Source organism: Paramisgurnus dabryanus, chromosome 4 (assembly GCF_030506205.2).
Source record: "Paramisgurnus dabryanus chromosome 4, PD_genome_1.1, whole genome shotgun sequence".
Lineage (NCBI taxonomy): Eukaryota > Metazoa > Chordata > Actinopteri > Cypriniformes > Cobitidae > Paramisgurnus > Paramisgurnus dabryanus.
Genome location: NC_133340.1, coordinates 37,477,793 through 37,494,933, shown reverse-complemented (window position 1 = coordinate 37,494,933; position 17,141 = coordinate 37,477,793). Strand labels below are relative to the sequence as shown.

General features: G+C 37.7%; 1 protein-coding gene across 1 annotated transcript; it reads right to left on the bottom strand.

Moving 5' to 3' along the window:
• Positions 1 to 220: 220 nt before the first annotated feature.
• stim2a (tromal interaction molecule 2a) lies at positions 221 to 15,649 on the bottom strand. Its single transcript, XM_065254476.1, has 12 exons — positions 14,941 to 15,649; positions 14,112 to 14,242; positions 11,188 to 11,302; positions 10,010 to 10,121; positions 8,341 to 8,456; positions 5,604 to 5,781; positions 5,319 to 5,496; positions 5,084 to 5,245; positions 4,673 to 4,773; positions 4,097 to 4,335; positions 2,468 to 2,645; positions 221 to 2,239 (listed from the first exon to the last, which is right to left on the bottom strand). Exons 1-12 carry the CDS (start codon positions 15,047 to 15,049, stop codon positions 877 to 879), a joined length of 2,982 nt encoding a protein of 993 aa, XP_065110548.1. The 5' UTR covers positions 15,050 to 15,649; the 3' UTR covers positions 221 to 876.
• Positions 15,650 to 17,141: the final 1,492 nt, after the last annotated feature.

Genomic DNA, 17,141 nt, shown 5'->3' with positions numbered 1-17,141 from the left:
GAATGATAAAACATTTCAACAGGAAAATAGAATAAAATAAAAGGTTGATATTAAAACAGTAGTAGCCCTCCAGATTGTTTTATCCATTGTAAGCCCTTGCTCACAATAAGGTTGGAGACCCCTGGTCTATAGCATGCACTTTAATATTACTGTCGATTGTATTATTAGTCTACTTTGATTGTAAGCATCTATCTATAAACCTATAAACCAAATTCCAAACTGGATGAAATGTATCTTTATTAAACAAATACGATTTCATTGAAAATTTAATACATTAAAACATAAATGCCAATGTGTTTTGTTTATTTTTAGATGCAAACGATGCTGCCTCTGCAATATATATATACAGTCACAGTGTATCTGAAACATCACCAGATGCATTCTTTGGTAATTATTTGGCTTAATTATGTCTATTTAGAATTAAATGTACTTTGCTGTGCAAACAAGCAAATCTAGTAAATAGAAATTAAATTAAGCATGTTGTGATTGTCTTTAAAATGCTACAACATTCTAATACTATGAAACATTGTGAAAACAACTGCATTCACCCATCTCATCAACAAGTATATGAAATCGAAGCTGAACAATTCATAACAAACCCACAAATGGGGAACTGTTAGCTCATTAAGTCAGATTTTCCAGACCAAAACCATATCATCAATAAATCATCTGTAAGTCCTACCTTGAAAACGCGGCAAACATTCGATATAATGTCACACGCTGCATCCATTGAGCTAAATCCCACTCTGAGTGCAAATTTAGGAAAAACTTCAAAGAAACTCTCCAAGGATATTGCTCCACTGGATTTACAATCAGATTCAGGGCTGTTAACAGTGTCGGAAGACTGTCAAAGTTGTACATTCCTTGTTATAAAATTTAGGAATCTTTGTCCTTTTCTTTTTTCTTCTTAAACAAACTCTTAAGCATAGAAGATTTCTTCCCCTTGTCTCTGCTGCCAGATTCTGAGTAAGATGAACTTCCTGAGGGACCTTCAATTCCCAGGAGGCTTTGAGAAGAACCAGATACTCCACTACTATAACCAAGATCACAAGCAGGAGGGGTGACGGGGTTATCGTAGGACTTTTCCAAAATGCCGTCATACACCAGCGAGCTGAGTGGCTCCGGTACCGGTTTGAAAAGCATCAAGGAGCTCGCCGTGAGGTCAGGGGGTCCAAGTTGTCCTGGGTTCATGGCTGCAGTTTCATCATGTGATATCCTGCGCTTTGAAGCCTCTATAGACACACCCATTATCTCTCTTTGAACCTTTCTAATGGGAAAATCCATAGGGTTATCTGATTTGATATTGGGTTCAACTGCAACATCAAGTTCATCTCGAGAGAATTTCTTTGGGGAAGTGTCCATGTGCACATCCCTCTTTTCTTTAAAGGACCTGTTTCTTTCTATTGATGTGTCAAACTCCTCTCTCCCCATTTTCCTAAAGGCAGTACTCATAGAAACGTCCTTTTTAACCATTTCAAAATCAGGGGACACATCAAATTCATCCTGCAGCGTCATTCTTGAAGGGACGTCTTTGAACAAATCTGTCTTGCTTGTAAACATCTTAAATTTTTTAGAGCCATCCACAGAACCTTCAAAATGTGACGCTTCAAATGAGTTTTCCCTAAATATTCGCCCTCGCTGGATGCTTGGGAATTCCTGATTATCTCTCTGTTTCATGGAAGTGCCCATTAACGCATCAGAATACCGATTTCCACTTGTGATTTCTGTGTCAATCTCACTTTTCGGTATTGATCTACAAATATTGTCTCCTCCATGATCCTTTCTATCTCTGAGTGACCTTTGTCTCTGATCGATGTTGATTCCTGCAGGTGAATATATCTTTTCTGTGGAGTAGAACCTTACAGTGGAGTCCAAGGACAAATCTCTGGGTAATTTCCTTGAATCGATGCTAGCTTCAGTATCCGCTCGACCCACAAGTTGTTTAGAAAGCTCCACAGGGGGCTCTAGCTCTTCTCTTGATGTCTTTCTTATTGGAGTTTCAACATCCAGTTCTTCTCTTGATAATAGTGTGGTGTTTATCAAAGACTCATCCATCTCCTCCTGTGACATCTTGCAAGAGGGATCATCCTCTTGTTCTTCCAGAGAGATCTTTCGGGTCATTTTGTCAGTGAATATACCCTCTCTGAATTTTCTGCGAGGGGGAACTTCGAGGTTGGTGTACTTTCTGCTTATAGATGACCCAATGGACTCTGTATCTGAAGAAGTTTCCAAGGAATCCCTGTCAGTGGGAAAGAGAATTAAGATGCAGTTGTTCTTGGTTTTACACATAAATCAACATCATAAGGGTCATAGGATCAATCCCAGTAAACATACATACTGATAAATGCATCGCTTGAATGCATATCTATGAACACTCACATAAATAAATTTATGCTAAAGTTACAACGCAATTCAATAATTTTGATAAATAGTTCTTTTTATGAGACAAACTCGCATGCTGACATACTGTTTCACAAGAGGGGAGAATTTCATGTGTTCCTCTTCCTCTTCTGCATATCGCCGCGATGGTGTGCGAATGGGAATCAGGAGATCAGGAGCAGGTGGCACAATTACTGATGACATGTGCCCAGATCGGCGGGAACGCACCAGAGATCGTGGAGAACATTTCAGAGGAGCGACTGTAACTAAAAAGATACATAAAAAACATCATGGTCATCTGCAATAACACAGTATTTCAAAGATAAAAAGTCATGTTAGTGATTGACAGAGTAGACAGACTGACACAGATAGATAGATGGACAAAAACAGATGGACAGATGTATGAATGGATAGATAGACAGACAGATTAAAAATCTGACAGACAGAAAGACAGATAGACAAACAGACGTATGGATAGATGGACGGATAAACAGACAGGCAGGCAGACAGATAGATAGACAAACAGATAGATAGATAGATAGATAGATAGATAGATAGATAGATAGATAGATAGATAGATAGATAGATAGATAGATAGATAGATAGATAGATAGATAGATAGGCAGTCAGACAGACAGACAGACAGACCGATAGATACACAAACAAACAGAGAGATAAATGGACAGATGGACAGACAGACAGCTAGATAGATTAAACAGACAGACAGACAGGAAGGCAGACAGACAGACAGACCAACAGACAGACAGATAGATTAACAAACAAACAGAGAGATAGATGGACGCACAGACAGACAGACAGACAGGTAGATAGATAGATTAAAAACAGACAGACAGACAGGAAGGCAGACAGACAGACAGACAGATAAAAAACAAAAAGAGAGACAGACGGACGGACAGACAGACAGACAGGAAGGAAGGAAGGCAGACAAACAAACAGTCAGGCAGATGAACAGAGAGACGGATGGATGGATGGATGGATGAATGGATAGATAGGACAGTAAGAGATGCAGGCAGGCAGGCAGGCAGGCAGGCAGACAGACACAGACAGACAGACAGACAGACAGACAGACAGACAGACCGACAGACCGACAGACAGACAGACAGACAGACAGACCGACAGACCGACAGACAGACAGACAGACAGACAGACAGATAGATAGATAGATAGATAGATAGATAGGACAGTCAGAGAGGCAGACAGACAGAAAGACAGGCAAACAAAAACAGACAGACAGGCAGGCAGGCAAATGGACAAAGAGTAAGAGACAGGCAGATAGATAGAAAGACACGCAGACAGACAGAAAACAGACTTACAAGCACACAGATAAGACATACAGACAGAAAGGCAGGCAGACAGACAAGACAGACAGACAGACAGACAGATAGACAAAAACAGACAGACAGACAGACAGGAAGGAAGGCAAACAAAAACAAACAGACAGGCAGGCAAATGGACAAAGAGTAAGAGACAGGCAGATAGATAGATAGAAAGACAGGCAGACAGACAGAAAACAGACTTACAAGCACACAGATAAGACAGGCAGACAGAAAGGCAGGCAGAGAGACAAGACAGACAGACAGACAGATAGATAGACAAAAACAGACAGATAGACAGGCAGGAAGAAAGGCAGACAAACCAACAGACAGACAGGCAGACAGACAGACAGACAGAAATAGATGGACGAATAAATACCAACCTGGAATCTGTGGTATAATCTGTGGCATTTCCTCCTCCATGTCCTCCACGGACATGGGCACTTGATAGGACTGCATGGAAGCGCGGGACATTAACATCCAGTTGGAGTCTGGGTACAGAGTAGCAGTGAGATTGGACAGGCCAGCATTTTTCATCACACGAAATCCACACAAGTTCTCTATGTGCTGCCATCTGTGCAGACGTTCCCGAAGACAAGCAGTCACCTCAGCTAGTGCATTCCTTCAACAAAAGACATGGGGTTTATTTATATTATTTATAATACATCAATTTTTGTAAAAGTCACTGCAGTTTGAATAGAACAAAAATGATCTTCAGCTTTATACATGCAACCTTAATACAGTTTAAATGTTTCTTTATAGGTACATAAAAATATTGAAATTAATATATATTGTAAAGGGGGGTCATAAAGGGGGGTTCATAATATTTGGGGGTCCTAGCCAAGGAACAATGGCATTGCATAACTATAGACATGTTTCATAGAGTTTGAGTAACTTTTTGATCTATGGCTTAGAGGTCCAAAATACAGCGATGATCCTGAATGTAAAAACATATTTACTTGGCCTCCAGGATTCTCTGATCCACAAAATCCAATGAAGAGCCGTGTGCTACATGTAGTGTCCCGAACACAGAGCTCCGTTTCTTTTTGATCTTTTCAGCCTGTGCAAAAACACCATATGATAAATACCAAATATCACAGATAACCAAGGAAGGAGAACAGACTGAATAACTAATTTTGCAGATCATTGGTAGCATTTAAAAAAATACAATCTGCATCATTTATTGAAAAATTTAACATAATATAAACATTTCTGTTAACATGGTTGTTTCCACCCATGGTTTGGTCAAATTGGTTAACCTCCACTCTCAGATATACACAAATCTGAACTCAAATAGGAAGCCAAACCTTATATGTTTAATCTGTATAAAAAGATGGATTTGAGATTTAGCATACGACTAATTCATCTACCTCATCTTTAGCCGTGGTGAGTTGTTGTTCTGCACTGTGCTTTTTGACATTATAGTACTGGACCTCCACCTCATGGGTGAGCTGTAGCCACAACTGCAAGGATTCAGGGACCGACCAAAGAGACTGCATGTCCTTCTCCGCCCTCTTCAGCGCACCACGCACCTGCGCAAGGACAACTATAAGGTGTGGTCACAGGTTCACAGGTTCAAGTTTTAGGGTGAGAAATGTGAATCACCTGTTCGAGCTCCTCCTCTGCGTACCAAAGGCGAGAGAGCTCACTCACGGCTCCCACTCGAAGTTTGTGAAGGCGGTTTGCTTCTTCCTGAGCTCCCTTAATCTCATCTCTCATCTTCTCTTCCAGATTCTTCTTCTCTACCACCACTGTACGTTTCTCCTCCTGGGCTTTCTCCAACCTTTCGAACATCTATATGTTAGTGGCATGCATTTGCAACTCACAGAAAGCAGTGTTGAAAGCTAAATTGTGCCTGAGCATGTGGTTTTGGAGTCTAGGTGTACTTACTGTTCCTGTAAGTCCCTGAGGCTTTGCTCTGCCCTCTGCAAGCTTTCCAGGTCCTTCATCATCTTTGAAATGTGCTCCTTGGATGCTTTATTCTGTGCTTTTGCAAACAAGCAGCCACCAATGCCCATCAACACTGACACGATGAGAAGCAAGTCTTTCATCAAGTTGTGTGGAGGACCTTTAGCACAGATGGTTGGGGTTATTTTTCAGACAGCCAGAAATATTCTCTGAAGCATGTGTGTTTACACCGCATGCTGGACGTTTGCCGAATGTTTTAAGTTGATATTTGATATTTAATTTCACATGCGGACAAATGACACACACATGTCAGTCACAGCTAAATTTGTTGGTGACATTTAAAGGTGCAGTGTGTAACTTTTAGAAGGATATCTTGACAGAAATGCAATATAATATACATAACTAAATTATCAGTGCTGTATAAAGACCTTACAAAATTTATTAACTGTATTGTTTTTATTACCTTAAAATGAGACGTTTTAGCTAAATACATGGGTCCCCTTACAAGGAAGTCGGCATGTTTCAACAGAAGCCCTATATGGACAAACTGTTTTAAAGAGCGCGTTTTTCCACTAAGTTGTCTCAGACGATGACGTGTTTGTCCTGTGGCCGTTACTGTGGCTTAACCATGCGTTTCAAAAAGGAGGGGTTAGCTGTGGAATGAGATGTTGGTTGCAATTCACAGTCTCACCACTAGATGCGCTAATATTCTACACAGTGGACAGTTAAATATTAATGCTGCGTTCAGACCAGCCGCAGTAGAGGCGTCAAGCGCGAGTGATTTTAATGTTAAGTCAATGTAAAGACGTGTTGATGCGCGTCTGGAGGTCTCGCGGCGTGAATGTTGCATTTAGCGCTGCAAGGTAGACGCAATTCTGCCTCATTCACGCAAGTCAATTGTTGACCCGCGAGTTGAAACATTTGAATTTTTGGTAGAAAAACACGGCTCATTAACCAATCAGGAGCTTGCTTTAGTAGTGACGTGATTACAGGAAACCAGCGAAGCCGCAGAAGTCCCTCCCATGATGCGAATTTCTGTGTGAATGTCTCGATAACTAGAATTTCATGCGCGGCTTTCACTCGAGAATAAAGCGAGTACACTCAAAATGTTCAAGCGTCCAACTACGCGCGGTAGACGCGAATTTGACGCCTCAAAGCGTCTGGTGTGAACCCACGGTCAGGGCTTTTCGGACTAAACCTTGAAAGTGTTTCTTTAGCTCAATTTGCTAAGTTCAATTCCATAAGAACACACGTACGGATAAAATATAAACCTTGAATGCACTGCAAGTTGCTTTGGATAAAAGCATTTGCCAAATTTGTAAGTGTAATAAAAGGGAAATAAAAACTATGATTTATTTTATTATACTGTGGCTTCACAACCAATAAATTGAAATATTGTCACCAAACTGTAAAAATGTATTCCGAATTCACAGATTTAACGTAAAAATTTTTTTTTATTTGACCCTAACTGTGAAATCTAGGCTAAAGTCACATCATCTAATAATGAATCTAAGTTTGACTTCATTTATTGCTTTTATTTAAATATTTGTCACTGTCTTACTCAGTCAATATTAACTCATTCCCCGCCAGCCATTTTTCAAAAAGTTGCCCACCAGCATTTTTTGTGATTTTCACAAAAGCTTCACAAAAAGCCTTACAGGAAAAAGTTCTTCTAAAAAATATATAAACATACAAATATATCAAATAAAAGAACAGACCCTCTGCTTTCAAACAAACAAACAAACAATATGGGAAAAAAACATTTCATCATATCTATATTTTTTTTCTCTGCTTAAAAACTCTTAAATATGGATATTTTTCTTAAAAAAAAAATTTTTTAGCAAAAAGCTGAAATAATTGCATTTTTGTGAAGGAATTGTTTTAGAGATTATCAAAACGGTTATCAAAACATACACAGAGTTTAAAATTTGTATTTTTTTTTCTTCAGTTTTTAAATTTGTAAGTGCGCCATCTAAGGGATAGTCTCAGCCTCAGACTTCCACCCACAGAATGTTCGTACACTTTCCTGGAAACCCTGTGGAAATGTCAAAGTCGTTTTTTGATAAACCAGATTTCCAAGAGACGTGAGTGTCGCCGTTAGTTTAGGTCTCTGGACAACAAAGCTCTGACGTTGCATTGAGGAAGAGGATCAGTCGTGTTAACGTGGATAATAATGAACAGGTATCATGATCAGCTATACATTGGATTCTCAAAAATATGCAAAGTTTGGAGCATAAACTCTCTAAAAGACGTCAAAGAGTTTTGATCGAGGCAGTTAGTGGAGTCAAAAGTTTGGTTCTCCTCAATTGCTTGTAGGTGTTAAAAAGTGATGAGATATGCTTCAAACAGACGTTTAACGGGAGCGTCTCATTGGTGTGGCTGTTGATGAAGTGCACAACATTGTTCTATGGTGAGTAATGTTGTTTATTTAGATGCTATTCGGTTGCGGCTGGTTATTTCAATAACTGACTTGTTGCCAGCCGGCTCGTTATTATGGGGAGTCCGAAACGTGCCCTAGACTAAACAAACTATGATTGGTTGTTTGTCACGTCGATCAAACAGCCTTGTGGGCTGGCTTTGTCCAGAAAAGGCAGCGAAAAACACAAGACCTTCAGTATTGAAGGTCTGGCCACAGGGAGGGTCACAATTGGTGAAAATACATGGAGTTAAAAATGTAATATTTTGATGTAAACGTGTGACATGTATACAGTATACGTACGTGTGGGTGGTCCAAAAAGCACCACATCCAGAGCTTTGAGCTTTAGCTTTTGTTTGTGTTGCTGGTCTTGGATCTTCAGGTGGGTGCTCATAAATGATGGTTCATTGGCAGCGATCCTGTTAACAAAAATCAAGCAAGGTCAGGTTTTCATAAGACTGAATAATTTGGATTAAATAACTTCACCTTGGTGAAGGAACTTGAAAGCGTTGTACTATACTGTAAATGAAAGCATCAATAATTTGCATACAATAAATGTAATAATTTGCAAAAGATAAATTAAAGGCAGGGTGCATGATCTCTGAAAGCCACCTCTTGAAATCAACTAAACAAACACGCCCCTACCCCAATAGATCTGGACCTTCTTTTGATAGACCCGCCCCACACATACACTCTCAGAAATAAAGATACAACAGCTTTCACTGAGACACTTTTGTACCCAAATAATGCATATTAGTACTTCAAAAAGGCACATATTGGTAGTTCAACAATAAATATTGGTACCTACAGGCACACATTTGTACCTAAATGCTGCATATTAGGCCCCAGTGACAGCTTTTGTACTTTAATTTTTGACAGTATACCCAACCCAGGCAATAAAGTTGGTTAGTAGACACACCCCTTACTGCTGATTGGCTACAAGTGTGTTTTGGTACTCGCCCGAATCCCTTTTCCAAAGTGTTTTTCAAAAAGCATGCACTCCACCTTTAAACCATCTTATGATGAATAGATTTTCTTATCCCTCAGAATTAAAAAATATAAGAAGCAACATTGTGTCTACACGAGGGGTCTCCAACCTTTTTGTGAGAAAGGCTACCACAATGGATAAAACAATCTGGAGGCCTACTTTTTGATATAGTCTACTCAAAACATTTAGTTTTATTTATTTTACTTGTTGATATGTTTTATCATTGTTTAAAATGTTAACATACATAAAAGAACCAAGCTAATATAAAAATGTGTAATAAATAAATATTACAATTGGACTATTAATAGAATGTGCTTTGGCGGGCACCTCACAGACTCTGTGCAGGCAACCATGAGTATGAGTATGATATTACGCAGCAGCCGAAAATGAGTATGATATTACGCAGCAGCCGAAAATAGTCCCCTTAGTAACTTTCAATGGCAGGGGACTATTTTCGGCGGCTGCGTAATATCATTGCGCCCACTACACCCATGTTACGGCAGCAAAGTCCTTGATTATTACGCCAGAATAAAAGTTTAGTTCCTAGCCATATCTGCCTAGAAAATCACAACAAAAGACTACAGAAGAGTCAAGTTTTAAATAGGAAAAATTTAGAAACTATTTAGTTTTTTTTTTTTGCGCGATGCTAATGGTCTAATCAGATTCAATGGATTGTGCTAAGCTATGCTAACAGTGGTACCGCCAACTGAATGGATTCCAAAAAAGGTAAAAAATCAAATGTTTAACTCTAGGGGAGCTGGAAAATTAGCATATTTTCAAAAAAATATTTTACAAATCCTTGGGAAGTTAAGGAATAATGTAAATACACAACTTCATTATATATAGTACACTGTGCTAGTGGTTATTTAATTACAAAAATCTCTCCCCTACATAGATTAACAATGCATTAAAAGCAAATTTAGGAAACACATTTTTTTCAATATGTCAATTTTTTTTAGTTCATTCGGTATTGATTTGTCTCACCTTGGCAATGTGTTCCCATTAACACGCAGCTCTTGAAAGTTCTTTTCATATTGAGGCAACTCGACAAACTCAATCAGCCAGCTCAACACATTCTCCAGAGTCCAGTTATGAACTGATAGAGAAAAAAGGAAAGCATGAGGGTCGAAGAGCAAATAGACCACATTCATTTTTGATTTATACTTTATAATGCCAGGACATAATTCACCCTTGTGATCTCCCTCTCATTGACTTCACCATTAGTGAGCTGTTATGCGATCTCACTATGTGACTATTGCAAGATAGCTATTAACAAGTCATTATATGATGTCATATGATATCACTGTCTGATAAGGTTAAATGCTGGGGAATCTCCATAATCACAATCCACTTGGAGGAGTGATGAAATGTTTTGAGCTGCAAAGAAATTAGCTATTTCCTGATCCAGATGTTTATCTTCACAGCCGTTTCTAAGACTTTCTTTGTTTTTATGTCCTTTCTTGTGCCATATTTTGTTGGTTCAGGAGGGATCCAACGTAGTTTGGCTTCCATTCTCGCCTGGTCTGCAAGGTGTAATGGAACATGCAAGGTTGCCAGCTCTGCATACAGTAACAAAACCAGCCCAATGGCCAATCAAAATTTGCCGAGTAATTTAATGATTGGGCGAACGTTTATGGCCCTTTATGTGCCTTCCACAAAAAAAATATATTTACATAAATATATTTATAGATGGATGAATGTGTGAAAATCTATTATAGACAGACGTACGAACATTATCCACATATAGTATATAAATAGTATATTTTGAATGCTTAGTTTTCATTGGCTGAGAAATGTTCCACGGGTGTTGATTATTTTTCTGTAAAATGTTTGTGGTAACTGTGGTATAAGAGGAATAATTTATAATTAATTTTCAAATAATAACTATTTGAAAATAATGCACACCCGCGTCATATCACCTAGGGTGTGCATTATTGTCTTATAATTCAATGAGCCGTTGTCAATTATTCCTTACGTATTTCCACCACTTTACTTAATGATTGCTATCAAAATCTTTCTAGACAAAATCGCCTTAAACCAACAGATAGTGGCAATAGCAATAGTCATGGGTTTGATTCCCAGAGAATTCAGGTCGTGATGAAATGTATAGTTTGCATTAAAGCATCTGCTAAAGGTACAAACGCGACTGGATGACATCTCACCCTCAGAGGACTTCCAGCCCTGCCAAAGCTCCTCCACAGTGATGTGCTGGTCTTCTTGATGGAGTTTACTGTGCTTGTTTGCCTGTTGTTGCTGTTGCATATCTTCTATGATGAACTATAGGAAAGATCACAAAGGTAATGCACACACACACAAATTGCACTCTTTTTGGTAGCACTTTACTTGAAGGGGTGTTCGTAAGACTGACATGACACCTTCATAATCATGACATGACAGGTGTCAAGAACATGAAGGAGATTTTATGCACATTTATTACAACTTTCATTAAGTGTCATTTGCTCAATTATGTCATTTTTAATCCAAAGATGACATTGTTTGAGATATATTTGTTATGACAACTTGACATAAAACAATACATCATAACTCGCATAACAACTTGACATTACCAAGACAACTTACACAACAGGCATCATAATTTTGGATCCGATTGGATGACCTTAATGATCTAGCCTAAGTATGGACATGTAGCATGTAGTTATTAAGTGTTAATACGAATTGTTAACAAACTTGTTCACACAGAGGGTTCTGAAATTTTCTGACATAGAAGAAAAAACTAACAAAAATGTATTTAACATTAAATTAACGTTTTGCAGCGATACGGACAAAACACCGCATGGCTTAACCCACCATTGTACTGTTTTCATTTAATTTTAGGTGAATCTGTCTCCAGATGCAATAAAATATTATTTTATCAATTTGAATTATTATTATTATTATTAGTAGTAGTAGATGATTGATTTTAAAGGACAAGTTCGGTATTTTACACTTAAAGCCCTGTTTTCATGTTTATGATGAAATAGAACGGTTTTGACTGAAATTTCGACATATGCGGCTGCCCCGAGAATTTTTGCGTGTTTGTTTTTCACCTCCAACCTCTACAACGGGTGTGTAGGTGCACTGGAACAATCCTTCCTAAAATGCATTAAACTTTCGTTTACAAAGACGTGAAACTCACCGAGTGGTCAGGGGTGTTCACTGATATGCTCACACAAAAATCACTGCAAAAGATGCATCTCGCTGACTTTTTAAATAGTACATTGTAAAAAGCGCTGTATTTATGCTCTTACATATTCATGCATAAAATTGGAGGAATATAATTAAATGTTACTTATAAAAATGTTTACAATTTAAAATAAATATTATTTTAAATATTGAGTAGATTGTGGTCCCTAACTGTCTAGCAATGTGTGTTTATATGTAAACTAAAACAAACGTTTTTCTTTATAAAAGGTCACGTGATTTCCGGTAAGGGAAACCTTAGTTTTGCTTCAAAATGCACACAAGTAATGTTTTTAGTAAGGCATGTTTGTTAAAACTAGTTATATTTCCTAATTAAACTAAGGCCTAGTCCTGTCTTGAACTAATTCCTGTAACCACGCCTATAATCTTTAAATATCATTTCTTGCCATTTTTTTATGTGCCCCTCTGGTGAAACACTGGCCCCTCCTTGGCCCCCCTAGTGAAATTTGTCTAGAACCGCTAGAACTGGATCTAATGATTGAACGCAGTGAAGTCTTCTAACCAGAGACTCTTGTTTATCCCTAAGACGAGGCTGAAATGCAGGGGCGATCCCGCTTTTACATCAATCGCTCGAAGACTTAGGAACGATTTGCCCATTTCTATTAGACTGGCTCCCTCTGTGGCCATTTTCAAGTCAAGATTAAAAACCTACTTGTTCGATAAAGGTTTTATATCTGGTTGAAGTACTCTGTTTTCTTTTACATTTGCTTTATATTTATATATTATATTTTATTATATATATATATATTTTTATATTTTATACATTATGGTTGATGTGTTTTATTTTATTTTAGTATGTTATCTTTAATTGTGCAAGTGATTTGTTTCTCTGGTGTAAAGCACATTGGTCAACCTGTGTTGTAGAAATGGTGCTATATAAATTAAATTGACATTGACATGACAGTTTACTGTAATGTTAACCCATAAAGCTAGGTAGTTTCTTAATTTTTATCATTTATGTCATGTTTATGATAGATTTATGACAAGTTATGTTGTCTTGGTAATGTCAAGTTGTCATGACAAGTTATGATGTATTGGTTTATGTCAAGTTGTCATAACAAAGACATCTCAAACAATGTCATCTTTGGATTAAAAATGACATAATTGAGGGAATGACACTTAATGACAGATATCACATGCATCTATAAAATCTAATGTCATGACTATGAAGATGTCATGCGAGTCTTATAAACCCCTTCAAGTAAAGTGTTACCCTCTTTTTTAATACCTCTATAATATTTGTAAAGTTATATTTACTTATTTATTGTATTGTATTTGTTACTGTCATTATTTTGCACCAGATGATTTTAAATCAAGCGTGTTATTTAAGGTCACATAAGGTAACCACACTTTTATAGAGCATATAAGATTACTTATTTACCTATTTAAATTAACTACTGTACTCAAGAACCTCTCCCAGCCAAATCCTAATAGATTCACACATACTCATCAACAAGTCTGTTTAAAACAACAGCTGAGTAAACATCCAAGATCAAAAAGTGTGTGTGTGCTTGTGTGTGTTAATGTAAAGTGATTCCCGGCTTCGTCAATTTGTCCGTAACTTTGAAGCACCTCAACTATATTTGCAGCAATGCAGGAAACCCAACGCCAGACACACACATCTATCGCAAGACATTGCTGAGAAACCCATCCCCCACTGTGCTATGTCATCTCAGTGCCAAGCCTGAACAGTTTGTCTCGGGCACTGGATGGAAACATGTGTTTCTAAATTGACCAACAGGCTGTACGCAGGAACCTGAAGGTGCAACAACACTTTCACCTCCCCCAAACATCACACACATGCATACCAGAGTCTGTTTATCTAAGTGAAGTCTAGGAAAGTGTTGGAAATGAAAGTATGTAGAAACGTGTGACTGTTATTTACCTCAACACTCTCTTCCACCTCAATACCTCCATCCTGATCATCATCCATCTCTCTGTGAATGTGCTGAAGAGCCTCCAAACTGAAGCGGTCAGCCTCTGTCATACATGGAGGGTTCACTTTCACACATGGATCTGTGGTGAAGAGGCACACGCAGGTTAAATGGGGAGTCAAACAATCTTTGGACGTTTGCAGTGGTATTCGTGTAGCTTAAATGGTAGCCCATGGTGCTAACTACACCAAGGCTTGTTTTCAAGTGAGCACATGGACTAAAAATTAACATGACATTACATTGTGAAATGCTTTGGATAAAAGTGCCTGGAACTTGCACTAGTTCTTGCAATTTTACTGTTTATTTAGGCTGTATTGTAATGTATATGTACACCGAAGTCATTTAAATTACCTGTTGCCCAAGATGCTGATAGACTCCAGCTGATTTGTTTCAAACCATGGTTGGGTCAAATATGGACATTTTCTAGGTTTTAAACCAACGACTGGGTTGGAAAACCTTGGGTTGAAACAACCCCGCATTTAATAGAGTCACAAGACTAGATTTGCTAGGATATTAAAATCTTCAAGCAAAAGTCATTCTTCAATAATAATGTTTATTTTATGTATGTATATTATGTATAATTAGATTAAGATATGCATATAAAAAATATACATAATTGTATAAATGTACATATACTGTATAATTATTATAATGGATAAATTTGCTAAATTAAATAATAAATATGCATGAAAGTATTGCTGTAAAAGACTGGGTAAGCAAAGAGTTTATCTCTTTGTATGTAACAAATGAAAAACTTTATTTTGGTGTGTGGACACATGCCTGTTGTGATGTCCTTGTACAGTCCAGCGTAATGCGGTTCATCACTGGAGGTGTCGCCGCTGACGAGGGCGCGCAAGACGAGAAGCGCGCTGAGGCAAAGTACGTGCATCGCAGGGGTTCTAGTCCCAGTACTGTCTATTACTTAATTAAAAAAACACATGCACATCCAGCAGCAAGGTTACGTGATAGTGATGCTATAAACAGCAACAAAATCCTATTGCCCAAGTATATCCACAGGTTGGAACGGAAAAATTGAGGGTATTTCGCAAATAAATCACGTAAAAATAAATATAAATAACCGAAGTTTGTTTATAAAATATTCCTTTAAATAAAATGGCAATATGTAAAAGTCGACTAGACAAGCACCGGCATATCTGTTGGCCTGATTTTAATGTAAAGTATAAATAAAATAAGTTTAAAATAATTTAAAAACGCAAATTTAAGTAAAAGAAACGACTCCGTTGTCAAAAGCATTTCGTTAAAATGTTAAAAACACGATGCCCAAAAACAGTTCTTGTAAAGTCTAAGATTACAAGTGTTAAAAAAAGGTTTCGCATAAAAGTAGATCCATATGAAAGAAGTATATTTCCTCATGCGGTAATACGTCTCTCTGAATAATGTTTGCCCATCACCGTGAATAAATGTCACCAAACTTTGTGTTCCTGCATTTTGCCTGCGTCTGCTTTTCCAGTGCCAAACGCGAATTTACAAATCCTACCGGAGACTGACTCATGAATATTAATTAGTATTCGTGACGTCAATCCAGGGGGCTTAACTGATTTGCTGACGGATAGAAGTCGCTGCCAGAGTGTATTTCTTTTTATAAACGCGGTATTCTATCTATTAATGAATTAACATAATTATAACACAATAATGACCTTATTAAAAATATAAATGAACTTGCTTGGTCGCTAAATGAGTTTAATAATAGTAATGTATTAAAATGCACCACATGCATTATTAGGCGAATGGCCCAGCACCACACACAGAGGGCGCTCTATACACACACACAAACTCACAACTAGACGAGGGTAGCACATTTTAAAGAAAACTCTTGTTGCTATAAACAATTTTACTGCTTTTAGGATTCCATAACAGTACACAGTTTACACAGTTAATACATTTTCTCATATATGCGCGCGCACACGCAGGGCCCTGGCCTCAGGATTATATTTAGAACCATATCAAATGAACTGTGGTGGACTCATACACTCAGAAAAAGCAACAGAAAGAGTTTCAAGTTACACCTCAAGAGCCACGTGGTCTAAAAATAAAACTGCGGCTTGAGTGAGAGGATGCCAGGGGAGGGCATGCACGAGTGACAGGTGCCTGTCAATGCAAGTCAGGGCAAACTCACTTTAAAGTGAATCTGAGAAAAAGATGTCTTATACTTGCCCCTGGTGGCCAGCACCATAAACATCAGTGTTAACAATGAAACAAATGAATTTTGGAATTAACAGTGAAAGTAGTTTGTTTACTTTTTTAGTGTTTGCCATAATGAGATATTACACAAACATTAGGACTAGCAAAGCTGGTGTAAGTAGTCATGTCAAAAGGCAATCTTAGAATTTTTATTACCTGTCAAATGCATACATTCAGTGGCATATCTTACTACTTTCCCCATGCATTTACAAAAAGATAACTGGATACCACATCTCGATTTAACAAGCTTTGTTGTGAGGTCACGTAACAACCATATAGCATCCTATGGATTTCAACATCTATCATTAGGGGCATACCTTTTTAAAAATATTGTCCTATTCTATGACCCTACCTAGTATGAAAAGTAATTAGGTTAACTTTACTAATATACATGGTTTCAAAAACACCTTTTCACTGATCTCATCACTCCAGTCTGAGAGTAACAAATATACATTTTAAAATATATTTATAAATATAGTATGAATACTATACATTTATAACATGCATGCATTCTCTCTTAGCTTGACTACTAGCTTCCAGTGTACGTTTTACACTTTTTATTTTAATAAACTGATAGTTTGGTCTACTTTTTTGTGATAAATGAGAGCAGGCAGATATGTTGCATCTTAAATTATGCTTTTACATGAGGTTTACAACTTCACTACAGTGCACTACATTGATCTCTGTACCCCACAATAGGGATTGGAAATAGTTAACCACGGGTTATTCTAAACTCTGCGTTAACAGTTTCACACTGTTCGTACTTAACCAGGGGTTAA

Excerpts from the sequence above, each read along its gene's own strand:
- stim2a (XM_065254476.1), bottom strand. The coding sequence starts at position 15,049 with ATGCACGTACTTTGCCTCAGCGCGCTTCTCGTCTTGCGCGCCCTCGTC. Across the intron at positions 8,457-10,009 it reads AATGGGAACACATTGCCAAG|GATCGCTGCCAATGAACCAT; the intron begins GTGAGACAAATC and ends TTTTGTTAACAG. Across the intron at positions 5,782-8,340 it reads GCTTTTTGGACCACCCACAC|GTCCTCCACACAACTTGATG; the intron begins GTACGTATACTG and ends TCTGTGCTAAAG.